The sequence below is a fragment of the Meleagris gallopavo genome, chromosome 10, assembly GCF_000146605.3.
Source record: "Meleagris gallopavo isolate NT-WF06-2002-E0010 breed Aviagen turkey brand Nicholas breeding stock chromosome 10, Turkey_5.1, whole genome shotgun sequence".
Lineage (NCBI taxonomy): Eukaryota > Metazoa > Chordata > Aves > Galliformes > Phasianidae > Meleagris > Meleagris gallopavo.
The window spans coordinates 22,778,736-22,792,418 of NC_015020.2; the positions used below are offsets into that span (position 1 = coordinate 22,778,736).

General features: G+C 42.3%; 1 protein-coding gene across 1 annotated transcript in view; it reads right to left on the reverse strand.

The window, feature by feature from the left end:
• Positions 1-9,362: 9,362 nt before the first annotated feature.
• The window catches only part of SLC1A7 (solute carrier family 1 member 7), a 42,799-nt gene continuing 38,478 nt past the window's right edge, over positions 9,363-13,683 (reverse strand). The window contains exons 10-11 of the mRNA XM_010716108.3: positions 12,791-12,890; positions 9,363-10,898 (exon numbers count right to left, since the gene is read on the reverse strand). Coding sequence (XP_010714410.1) covers positions 10,662-10,898; positions 12,791-12,890 — 337 coding nt within the window. The 3' untranslated portion in view covers positions 9,363-10,661. The remainder of the gene's footprint in view (positions 10,899-12,790; positions 12,891-13,683) is intronic.

A 13,683-nucleotide genomic window follows, 5' to 3' on the forward strand; every position in this document is an offset into this window, starting at 1 on the left:
GACAAACACATTTTTAATATCATCTATACAGATGAGAAATAAAATAGCATTCTGACTTTTGGTATAGATTTGTATATGAAATATTTACAGAATGTAGTTCAGATCAATGAGTAATTGCTAGTGGCAAACCCCAGTGGCAAGTTTTGCTAGTCTTTGGTGAAATAGATCTATTTATTATACTCCTGAATAAGCTGACAATTTGCACAATTACACAGTTTGATGTAGAAGTGTTTGATTATTTTTAAACTTCAATGCCTTGCTCTGTGATTCTGTGAGAATCTGCACATTGAATCTGTCCTTTGCATCGGACAATTTTTCCCAGCAACAATAAGTAAAAAAACCCCACTGTTCCTCAGCACATTAAAAGCCAAACCAAGCTCGTAGTTTGTTTAGTTCCTTTAAAGGGATAAAAGGCCCTGAGAGATTATAAGGAAAAGTCAAGTCCACAAGACTTAGCACGCACGTTTTTCTTGGCTATGGATGGTAACTGTGTTCCCAAGTTCCAACCCAAACCTTTGGTGGAACAGGACCCACATACGAAATCTTACTTTTTATGGCCTTCAACTGAAAATGGGGAGAGCTGGGAATCCGACTTTTCTTTAGGCCAAAAAGTTGGGGCAAAAAGAGACAACATAACCATGTGACATTCTTCCTGTGAGATGCTCAGATTTGAGAAAGAGAAGAGCAGCAAGTTTTTAATGCTGACATAGATGTTATGGATAGTGAAATGCTGAAGTCTGAAACATTCAGTTGGCAGCTTTAATCCTAAGTGTGCATTTGGCCATGCTTGGTATTCACGTGTGGTCTGTATGTAAACTGAGATCCGGGTTTATTTGCTATGTTTCTTTTAAGACCGTGTTTCCTCATTACAGAAGGTACTGCAGAAAATGGTATTTTTCTGAGACTGGATACAGTTTTACCCAGCAGCAAGACTGCAAATGCAGCACATAAGCTTTAAAGAACTCAGTATATGCCAAAAATAGCCTGTGGATAACAAGCTTTTCCTTCAAATGGTGGGCACACAGCCCAGCTGTGCTTACAGTGTGGATGGAGCCCTTTGCAGCCATTCTCCCCTCTGTCTCTGTTCAGCTCCTGGCCCCATGGCCATGTCCTCCAAAAGTGGGTCCCAGCACCTGCTCCCACATCCGCACCTCTCTCTTTATCAGATTCCCCTCTGGCTAATCCTGGGGGCTTGTGGATTTCCTTGGAAAAAAAGGCCAAGGATAGAAGCATATGTAATCTCCAGCGATTTTGTCTTTCTCCAAGAGGGGTTGTGGCCGTTTGTCTTTTTTGGGTGCCAGGCTGGCACTGGGGCCATCTGTGGGAGCCTGTTTCCCTCCACTCCCCATGTTCAGAGAAGTGAAGGGATCTCCCTGCCCCAGATGGGCAGAAAGGCCTCACAGAGGAGGTGCCGCCATCCCACGTGCTGTGAGGAGCAGAGACGCAGCCCAGCAGTGCTCTGTGGGGAGGGCAGTGGTTCCCGCTGAGTCCTCCCAGCCAAGATGGCGCCCAGTGAGGCCCTGTGTGAGGGACAGCAGGACCTGCAGGTGACCGGCCTTCCCCAGCCCCGTGCAGACAGGAGAGGTGAGTTGTGGTGGGTCAGGATGGGAGTGGGGGAGGGGCCCTAAGGAGCTCTGTGCTGTGAAAGCATTGCTGCAGGGCTGCTTCCCCCAGCAGTCACCATCCACCCTCTGTGCAGCCCCCTCTCTGTCAGCCTGCTACGATCGGTTGATGTTCTGTGGAAAACAAAAGTTGCTTTGGGGACTTGGGGATTGTTTTTCATAGCTCCCTCCCACAAATATCACTGGAGTGTCCATTAAGAGGACAGTTGGGGAAAGGATCCTCCAACCCTCAGGTGCTGAGGGGTTGGACTGGCAGCCCGGCCCTTGAGGCACCTGTGGTGCAACCCCCTACTGTTCATTTGCTTTGTAGGAAAGGAACTTCTGAAAAGAATTAGGATCTAGAGTGGTAGAAGTTACATATGGTTAGGAGTGAGGTTATGGATATGCATTAACAAAGTAGGTGAGGTTAGGAAGTGTCCTCCTTAGGACCCAATTGCCTTTTTCCTGCTCTTTGCTGGTCCCTGCAGAAGGGAAAGCAGGAGCACACCACTGCCCTTCCTCGTGCTTCTCAGCTCTTCCTTTGTACCAGCATAGCAGCTGAACTGCCTTGAATTTCTGGTGCTTTGCCAGCAATTATCCTTGGCTGCACGGGCTGAGCAGCCACAGAAGGATCTAGGCTGAACTTGTACTCCACTGTAGCAACTTCTTAGGTTGGTCCTACTGTATTTCTTTGAGGGCAGCAGAAGGAAATATTACTGGTAGCTGATTGAACTGCCTTCACACTCCTTTGCTTCCTATGTCAGTCTTGTTAGATAATCTTAAAAACAAAGAGCCTATTTTATCTGCACCTTTGTAAAGCAGAGACACAATCTACTCTTCTTCATATGCTTTTAATGGCTTAAGCCAGCAGACTGTGATTGTAGCTTCATGATTGCTCTCTTTTGACAGTCATTCCTGATAGTTCATGATCTATTTGTCACCATGTTGGCCCAGCCCACTGATATTTTTACAAATTTTACTTACAAAAATGTGGTAAGAATAAATACATTCTTCAAACAATACTTTTGATGGGAAGCAGTCTCTTGGAAAACTTCTGTGATACGTTCCAGTATTCTATTAATCGATTTCACTCTGTACTGTTATTGGTGAGTCTTTTTCTGTGGGTTTGGGAATAGTTGTTCTTATAACTTTAAATATATTTAGAGTTTTATGTAATGTGAATTAAGCTTTGTTTATTCAAGGCATTAATTTATGGAGATCATTGCGATTGCTTTATTGTGTTGCTAATGTAAAAACAGTGAGTAAACTCCCCAAAGAGCTCCATTTCCGTTAGTGAGGAAAATATTGGTGTGCCCTGTAGCTCTGATTCATACTGCTATTGTAAAGTCAGCCAGCTGTGAGATGTATGTGGAGGCAGCAGATGATAAATGTGTTTTAATAATGCAGTATACAGTGTTTCCATAAAAATTCTTCAGTAGTATCCAAGGACATAAAACAGTCCATCAATAAATACCAACTTTAAATGGTTTTAAACCAGGCTAAGGCTGTTTCAGTGCACAGTTGTACAGGCTATCTCAAGTTTTCCCCATGATAGTTCCAGAATCTGTTTTTAATCTGTGATCATCATCCCATTGAGAATGTTGGTTCTGCTAAAAATCCTTATTGATTTACAATATTCTCAGCTCCATTTGCAGACAAGAAATGAGTGAGTCTCCTGCTTTTATTACTTGGGATATAATTGTGTGTTTGTTGACAGTAATTAGCTTTGAGAGGTTTTACTTAGGGTATATATTTTCTGCAATATTAAAATGAACCTTGATTGCTTATGCATCACACTGTTTTCTTCTTTGTGGACCTCTCAGTCAGGGCTGTTGAATTCAAATGCAGCTGCAGAATAAAACTCATAGGCCCTTTACTGGCACACCTAAGACAAAACTGCTACAGCATGATGTGCCTTCATCCACAGCTTCAAAGATTTGACATTGGATGACCCATCTCAGTAGTTCCTACCCTTTCTGTAAAGCAAGCAGGAGCAACTGAAGGGGATTTTTCAATGCCACACCAAATAGGAACAACTGAAATGAGTCTGCCAGGCTGTTCCCACCTGCTTTATGTAGAGGGAGGAAACAGTACATCTGTGATGCAGATAATCTCTAATTCTTTTTGTGAAATTTCCTCTGGAGAACTGCAGATTACTTGCACAAAAAATATCATAAGGAACCATACTTTAGTCCTACATGTAGCTTCAATGATAAAACAACTGAGAATGAGGAGTTTCAGTGGAGGGTCTCTTCATCAGAAGAGAGCTTAGAGACTCCTATTCTGAACTTCCTGCTAGAGTTATGTTCAACCAGAGTGCTGGTTGCAGTACCCTCCTGCCTCCTAATTCCACTCTCCTCACATATTTGGTTAGAAAGGACTTAATGGCAGAGGGATATTTTCTTCAATTAGGAGAGAGGGAAGATTAGATTATGTATTCTAAAAGAAAAAATACACATTAATTGAGTAAACTATCAGTAACACACACACTGCCCAGATCTCTACACTTCCAACTATTTAGAGTATTAAAAAAGAAAAGAAGGTGGAAGATTAGGGTTAAAAATATGATTTAACTGAGTTCTGTACAATTTCCATATGCCTTTAATAGCCTAGAGGTAAAGCCCAATAAAACCACTAGAAGCAATGAAATCATAATGAAAGATCTCGAGGTCAGTTTTGTTTTTCTTTTGGTTTTGCCATCTAGCCCATACAGTATTTGTAGCTGATGTAATTTGAGATATCTGTGAATATAAAACACTTCTTGTTTTGCTTCCCCTGCTTTTTCCATCTTATTAAAATACCCATCTTTGGGGGGAAAAAACCACCAACTGGAGGTATTACATCCTTGGTAGGGAAGTTCTAAGGCAACAATTAACTACAGTGTGTTTCATGTGGTGGGTCACATTCTGGCTTTCAGCTAGTGTTGTTTGCATGCATGTACAAGCATATGTTTCATTTCTAAATGAAATGCAGATACCTCTTTGTGATGAAAGATGGCTGCATTTAAAGAAACAGATGTAGAACTCTATATCTTAAAGAAAAAAAACCCTGCTATGATGGAACCTGAAAAGGAAAAGCAAGACCTATCCTGAGCTCTTCTGTATTTCCCAGGGCATGGGAAATCTAGGATTTTGTAATGACTTTTAACTGAAAGCACTTCAACAACAACATTTGCTTGTTCTTATGCTGAACTGACTGTTCAGTGCTGGTTTGGATGGCAGCGCACACTGTCCCACAAAAAGCGTTTGTGAGAATACAAATAAATTTTCATAATATCAAACAAGAGAAGGAAAAAGGTCGTTCCATTAACTGTATTTTCTGCTCAGCAGTTTTCAGCGAGTGAGAGGTAGCCAAGACTTGTCCATGAGTCCCAGCTGTTTGTGAACACATGTAACCCTGCCTGCTTTGCCCTTAGTGTCTGTCCACACGTAGAAGCTTTGTGAGGAAAAGGATGGCTTGCTCCATCCCTACATCTTCAGCTGTTGGTACCCTCACCTTGGAGCAATAAGGAAAAGAGATTTGATTCTATTGCAAGGGAAGAAATCATTACACACTCTTCCTCTTCACCTAGCAGTACTCACCATCTTGTCTCTTTGAAGCCTTCTTCATTCCTTCCCCCAAATACCATTCAGTAACAGACTGCTGTGTTTTTACTTTTACAGCCTATAAAATATCTGAAATATTCTGTGTCACAGATCTGCCAAAGGTCTCAGCTGTGCCAAATCCATTCCCATGAATCATCATGTGGGCAATGGAGATGTAACTGTTGCTAGTATATAAATGATGGAATCTGAAGTTTTGTCACCTAGAAAAGTGACAGTTCCTGTAAATAGACTGGATAGTAATTCTGTGCTTCCAGGGAGACAGAAGTAATCCAGAGTAACCAGATGAGACCCCTGATTGTTGACATGTTGGCAGCTGATTCATCCTTGCTGTGCAATACCCTGTTGAATTAAAAAGTGTGTTTTCTTTGTTTACAGATGGGAAGCAAGCCCTACATTCTTGTGGTCTTTTCACCATGGATCACATGAGAAGTCTGAGGTAGTGAATAATGACCACTAAAGCAGTGGTCAGCCTTCTTGTTCTATTTTTCTCTCCCATTTGGGGTTATGTGGAACAAACTCTCTTATAAATTCCTGAAGGATCATTCAGCATGCTCCAAAGCACTTAGTAGGGGATGGAATTTGAGCATCTTTAGCCATCGTAGGCTAAAGTGAGAAATTTAATACATCCATTTCATTTGCAACCCAGCCCTTAGAGAATGAATGCATTCAGGTAATCTCTTCTGTGGATTCCTTTAAGAGTGCTGCAAAATCAGGTATTTTTCAGCTGTTACTACTATTGCAAAAATTATCATTGCAAAAAGATACGCAGTAGAATCACCTTAGAAAAACCTATGTTGATTTTCTCCTCAGCTGGAAGGCTACAGTCTCAGCCAGCTTAGTGCCTGGAGGGGAAAACCAGCAATTCCTCATGGCCACTGCCACTGTAATGAAAGGGAGCTGTCTTGGTGTAAAAATGCACCTGGACTATCACTAGAGACAGCCACAGGAGTACTCAGCATTGTGTATGATCAAAGGCTGCCTGAGCTTTCTAGACCCAGTTCAGTTCCCAGGTTACACATTTTGCTTGCACGTAGCAACCACCTTCTGTTAGTAGTTACTTCATTTTTTTGTGGAAAGCACAAGAAAGACTGAGGTCATTTTCAAGGCTCCATCTGGCTCGAAGACCTAACTTTCTGACTGCCCAGAAAATATGTCAGATCTGCTCTGTCATTGTTAACGAGGGACTAATATTGATGTTGATATTTGTTGTAGCATTGAAAGAGAGAGCTCATGAAATATGGATGCTACAGAGCTACTGTGTTTTCTAAATGCTTTAGAACTGCGTGTGTAACATGGAAAGAGACTACACAATTTGTTTCAACTAGTTATTATTTTATTTGTATATTGGGATTTGTATATAGTACCAATACAGGTGCTATAAATAAGCTTAGCTGCAATTAAGACATCAGTTCCATGAACAGCTTTATTTGGGTTGGCAACCAGAAGCTCCAGGAGCCAGTGGGATGTGTGAGTGCCCCAGCTGGGGCTTCTTCTCTCAGTTCTAATTTTTGCACAAGGATTCATTACAGAAATTTGGCAATTCAGAGCTTCCTGGATGTTGGCAAAATCCTCAGAAACCTGCTTTCAGATGTCTTTGATGATTTTTTATACCACAATAGTCTGCAGCAATGTCTTCTCAATAGTATCTCCAGAATAATGCAGCTGCAGATGAACCAACATAAAACTAGTGCCTCTGATAAGTATGTGTTAATTTGGGTAATTTCCCCAGTTATTTCTTCCATAGCTGTATCTAATACATCATCCTTCTTCATTTTCTTCTCTCCTTCCAGCACGCTCCCCTAGGATGTCATGAGTATACTTTTAACAGCTAAGTTCCCTTTCCTCTCAGCAGGGGGAGGTAACTTCAAAATGCCACTGAATGTTGCCAGTAAAGAAATACGTTCCTCCCACGTGTACTTGAAAGTATTCCATGCAAACTGTTGCAATTAATGATTGATTGATTTTTACATGTTTTGAGTTTGTGAGGGTCATGTGCTTGCTTACATGCTCTGACAGTGGGAGAAAGATATTTAGCAACACAGAGCCTGCACTCCAACTCAGTAGTGAACAGCTCCATTATTCTAATCAGACTGAAGTGCAGTTATAGCTGGAAAATATGAACAGATCTGTACATGCAAATATGCTGTGGAATCTGCTGCCGGCCTAATTGCACTGTGTGTCAAGCTGCTTGACAACAAACACCATGAGACACAGAAAACAGCAAACATGAAGGAAAGCTCGTAGTAAGAAATACCATAACCTCAGTCTTTGATTTTGTACAGCTAACAGTAGTGTCTTATGTTCTTAACACAGAATGACTGCAGTAGCAGTCAGATGCTGCAGACAAGCTCATGCTATGCTGAGCTGCATATACCAGAATGAAGAACTAAAGTGCTGCAGTCTGCTAAATTGGCATAATTTTTAGGATGAATGGGAGGCAAGTATTGGTATAAAACCCAAGTTTAAGACAGATATATATAAAACAATATAAAATAACAATTCATTTCAAAGTTGCAAAGCAAAACTGGACAGTCTGTTAATAGAGTTTGTATGCAGGAGGCTAATTTTAAAATGTCCTGTTGATTCCATAAAACTGTGCCCTTCACACATGAGACTTCCCATTTCCCACATGCCAAATAGAGTATAAGGGGGTGGTACAGCTGTGGATTTCAGTATTGTGCAGGGCTTGTGCACCACAACTGATTGCTGATTTATCCATCTGAAGTTCACCTTGTAGAAATCACACAGCTTCTTTGCACTGGAGGTGGCTTGGATATCTGGAGATGTTCCTAAGCTAAAGGGTGGCACGCTGGGTTAGCTGGCTCAGGCAAGCAGGCAAAGGGATTTGCACTTTGCAGTCAGCCAAAAGTTATATGTGGATGGAGAGGAAGGTGGTGGTAAGGCTGGCAGCACTTTCTGCTTGGCAAACCAAGATGCTTTGGCTTGGGGTGTGGGCAGACCCATCCAAATCTTCTAGTTTGGAACTAGGTATTGGATCTACTTGGCTTTTCTTCATCATTTCTCTCTATTCAAAGTGACTGTAAAGTGACTGTGCTGGCACAGCCAGTGTGCAGAGATCCTGCCCTCTCCACGTGAGCTTACACTGCTTCATCCCTCTCTGCTTGTTCCTGTCCTTGTGTCACCCCTCCACTTGTGTTGACACAACTGTTTGTTAGGACTGCACTAAAAACATATGTGAACTGGTTTGAATTAAAACTGCTCCTCATCTGCTTATTCGTCTGGCCTCCTAACTAGTTGGGTCTGTACAGCTGGGGAGGAGGGGAGGCCTGGGGAAGCAGGCGGTGAGGTCAAGGCAAGATGCTGCCTGCTGGCTGGTTCTGCTGCCCACTCAGAGAGCTTCAGCCCCCTGAAATCACACATCTTAATGGCACTGCTGAGCAGGTGCATTTACAGGACTTCTTCAGAACAAATTGTTCTGAATAATGTCATTTTTTTATTCTATGTGTTCTGTGTTCATTGTTCTTCACTCTAGGATCAATCAGGAAAATAGTTCTGTTAAAGTTGGAAATCTCTTGATTACAGATTAATTGCCTTGAGTACCTGACAACTGTCTGAAAAGCTCTGAACAATCAAAAAGTGATTATTTAACAAGCAACCAGATGGAGCGGCTGCTCTGGGATGTGTGGGATGGGTGTTTGTGCAGAATACAAACTGGGCAGAGGGCACATCAGCAGTGAAATGGTGTAAGAGGCCTCTTGCAAGTGTCCATACAACAAAAACAACTGTATTAATTGTATTGCTGCATTTAAAAAATCTACAAATTTCCCCCTGTGTGATGGGAAACAGCTGAATTGTGGCATACACAGTTTTGAAATGGACAAAAAAGAAGCAAGTCTCAAGGTCAGACCTTGTGGAAACAACAGGGACTTGGACCTCTGGGATTATGGGCAAATAAAATGTATTTGTTGGTTCTGGCTTCACCATTTGAAATTTAAGCTACCTCTACACTACAGCCATCTGAGGTAACTAATTAGCGTGTAGGAAAAGAATTTTCTGAACAAGGACCCCTCAAAGAAGAGGTGTACATGCACATACCAGGAAAACCACTAATCATGTGCATGAATCATTCCTGCTTCTGGCAAATGTAGGCATTGTCCTTTTTGACCGGGCTCTTTTTTGCTGTAGGTGGGAGAAGAGTATTAGAATAGCAAGCACGTGTTATCTGAAAGTGATCTGTCCCAGGTAGCTACGTATGATGTCAAGTGTCTTGGTAGGAACTGGTATGTAACCTCTGGATCAACCTCCAATTTTGAAAAGGTCTCCTCACTTCCCCTGTTCTTTTTGGCAGAGAAAGAAGGCACCAATGGTAGAAGTGCACAGACAGCCTGGTTTTGAAACAGCAAGTTTATTAAAAATGTTCTCTATCACAAACATTGGAAACGTACTCAGCAGATTTTATTGTAACTGATTCAGTAGATTATGCAAGGGATATAACTTTCAATGTAGTTTGACCACTGAATCATGAAAAATAGCAGTCCAGTTCCCCCGGGAGACTCCCCAAAAACCCCAATATTAATCAGCATCACGTTCTAGTTTGAGTTCAGTCTGCCCTTAGGATGAAATGTACAGTTCAAGAGCTTGAGCTTCAAAATGGTACATATTTACACAGCAGGGCCTATGGGCTGCAGGGGAGGACACATTAGCACCAGTGCTTATGGATTTGGGCTCACACCGCCTTTGCCACTGTGTGTGCATGGTACTGACTACTGAAGAGTTAGGTTAAAAAAAGGTTAGTAAATCTGGCACTTGGAAGGCAAACTGTGCTCTTCAGTGACTTAGGATCGTGGTGTTACATATCACACTTGAATGCCTGTCTCTGAAAGTTGCCCCTCAGAATTACCTTGCTGTGCTTGCTTGCAAAAATGCACACTTTGCTTCACCTTGGCTTGAGGTGTTGTTTGGTGATACGAACAACATTTTGAGATCAGGAAATCAGTGTGATTTTCTTACTGCTTTTCTAAAACTAAACACAAAATCTGTAGTTAAAGAATCCTAGACAAAATTAGTATCTTTAGCAGTTTTGATGAAACATTTTTACAGAGCAAAAAAGACATATAAATACAGTGTTTGCAATTACTTAGATTCACAAAAAAGGCTTTGGTTAGAAAACCAGAAAGGGACAAATAAAAAAAAATTAAAAAAATGAAGCCAAAGGAGTGTCAAATACTATACTGGAGTCAAATGAGTGCAGAACAAAACGGCAACCATCCATTAGTTAGTTTTTCAATATTGAAATCTTCCACCTAAAGAAGCCCGTGTCTCTTGCAAGCTGTGTGCCTTTCCTGACGTTCACAGCTGGTCCCCTCGCTCCGGTACAAGCAGAGTGGCGAGAATTCCACGTTTTTCTGTTCAAGGCAAAGAGTCCCTCTTCCAGCTGTGAGGTAGAGATTGGGTATCAGGTCACTGGGGTATGAGATACCACTGTGTGTAGCAGTTACACATTCGTTTCTAGTTCATTTATTTCAATAGTGCAGTGGTCTTTACTGTTGGATTTCTTGGTGTGGTTCTCCACTGGGCTTTCTTCTTGCTCCACTTGTACAGGTATGTGCTGCTCTAACTCTTTCACTGTTTCTGGTCCACGAGGTTCATTCATGGTCTTCACGCAGCCGTTTCTCTGGTAAGCCACGATTGGGTGGATGTTAAGAGGTTTAGTCTCACAGATCAGTGGCACCTATGTGAAAAGCAGTAAGATTTGGAATACAGCCACTCTTTGCTCTATACAAAAGGAAGAGAATTTTTACTTTTGGAAGTTTCTAGTCTGTTTTGCATTCACCAGGATTACCTGGGGCCTCCACAGGCTTTTAGGACCTGTTTCCTATATACACTAAAGTGTCTTTGCGCCACCTGGATAAAGTTAAGGAGTCTCTAAGTATGGAAAAATGCAAATTCTACTACAGCTCTAATTTAGCTTATACCCACAGTGACACCATTTTGCATCAATAAGTGATATAAATAGTGTAAATAGAGACTAAAATTTCAGGTTTGAGAGATATGGGCTCAGTATGCTGAGCTTTGAGCAGTGGTTGCTCTTGAGTGCAATTATAGGAACCAGGAAATCATTTGACGTGGCTTTCTGCCTTTCTTCTAACCCAGTATACCAATACCTGTCGTTTCAGTTTGTCCTATTTCAAAAGACATAACGAGAATTTTATTGAGTGATTCAGTTGTTAAATATTTAAGAGTCCTTTAAATCAAACCAGAAGTTCTGATGGGGAAAACAAGACATAAATACTGGAAAAGACGTGGGCTTGCAGCTGACAAAATTTGGCCTTTGGGTATACTTTACTAAGTCCACAAATTACTCTGCCAAAACTTATGGCAGACTAACAGTATATTTTAATACAATTACAGAGTGAGATGCAAAGAAAAATCTCATCACAGATGACTAAATAATCCCTTAGGAGGGATTTTATATTCTTGAAACATCTCTTCTTGAGTTCCAACAGAGTTCTAAATACAGCAGTGAAATGTCAGGCCTGCATTATGCACTCCTGGCTCTGTGCCTGATGACACACCTTACCATTAAGTTGTTGTGTGTTCACTTTTTTGTAACGAGCTGCACATGTAGCCCAAGTATTCAGGCCTAATCCTGTCATCAGTAATTACTGCAGGTGCTAAGCACCTCTGAGGACAAGACCTTTACAAAACTTGAAAGAGTTGGAATTTTAAACGCATGTTCCAGGAAGGCCTGAGAGTGGGATTTATCAGAAAGACTGTCTGGACAATGGCAGAAATAACGCTGTCAATGAAACTTTGCTATTAGTACCGCTGTGTTTAAGTTCTATAGGTGGGTAGAATACTCCAGATGACATTCACAAGTGAAACATGCCTGTGAATGGCAGTCACTGCAAAGAACCTTTTCTATATAACCTGTCCTGGCCCTGCGAAAGAAAGCTCGCATAGGTCTGCCATGAGCTGGAATGGTTGGGGACTGGCACCTCCCAGCATGGTGGGCTCAGGGATTTAGAAATCTCCTTTGCTGAGAACTGCAAGGAAGATTATGAGAAGGCATTCCATGCATAAGAAAAGACTGAGTGACGCATGCCAAGAAAGAAGGGAAAAAAAGTGTGGGAGTGGAGGGAGGCAGGGACAGATGTGGTGGACAGGGACAGGGAGGTAGATGTGGTTGCTGCTTTTGTTGTGAGCTTACTATTTGTGCATATACACCCCTATGCACATACCCAAGGGTTTGTCACCCCCTTCTGTTGCTGGTCCCACCGTCAGAAGCAGCACACCTTGTCAGGGCTTGGGATACTGAGCACAGAGCTCAGCTCCAGCATTGCGTGTGTGTGTGCAGGACAGCACAGCTGCTCCTTCCTGCTCTGAGCCCCAGTGCTCCAGATCCTGGCTGCCAAGAGTTGAACCTGAGTGGCTTTTTACATAAACCCATGAAGAAAAACTCCTCCACTCTATTTGTCTAAACAGCCCATTGCCCAATTCTGCCCTCTGTCCGAAACACCTTTACGTTTTGTTTGGAAACAAACGTGGGAAGCTGAGAGCTGGCAGGCGTTGCAGCACGCAGCACAGCACACACTGTCACACCCTGGCTCGCGGTGTTCTTACCTCATCACCATCCTTGATGAACTCCTTCCGGCAGATGTGGGCCATAATCCCTGCAGCCAGGGCATCTCCCAGGACGTTGATCATTGTTCTAAACCGGTCTCTGGTAAATGATAAAGTTAGGGTAAAACGTTGGCTCTTTGGGTACATGCCCATGCCTTCATCGCTGCAGTATTTATAGCCGAAAGTCAGTTTGGCTATTTTTACAAGACAACAAGTTCAGAAGTTATTTAGCTGCCCCGCTGGGTTTTCCAATCTTTTTTGAGCTTAGTGCACTGTGCCTCCACATGCTCTCTGACCAGCACCTTGAGAACTTACTGAGAACTGCAGCCAGTCTGATGCAGTGGTTCCACAAAAACAAGGTCACATGTCCCACTGGTTTTCTGACAAAACAGCACCTGACATGGAAGTGTGTCTGAAGCTAAGGGTAGAATTGAATTCCTCCATGGGGAAAATATGGCACTCATTGGCATTCACTGACAATTGCTCAGTGTTGATGGAGACCAAACAGTGGATGTGAGCACAGTGAGGCAGTGAGTGGTGTGTTTCAGCAGTGGTCACATTTACTGCTGCAGATTTTACAGGCACAGCATGCAGCCTCTTGTTCATCAGTGGTGAAAATGTAAAGCTAATGGTGATGACTATGTTGAAAAATAGTGTTTTGTAGCTGAGAATTTACTCTAGTGCCATTATACTCTTTGTATCTGTCATAGTTTTCATGGAAATAAATAGCAGGCATTACTTCTGGTAAAACCTACATATATGCTGCCCAAGGCAACTCCTCTTCAGTTACTGCTGCCCAGGCAAGCCAAAAGGTTGGACACCTATGTGCTATTGCTTCCTTTTGCATGCAAACTGATCCAGCACTGGAAAGTCTTAGCACAGCAGATCAAGAC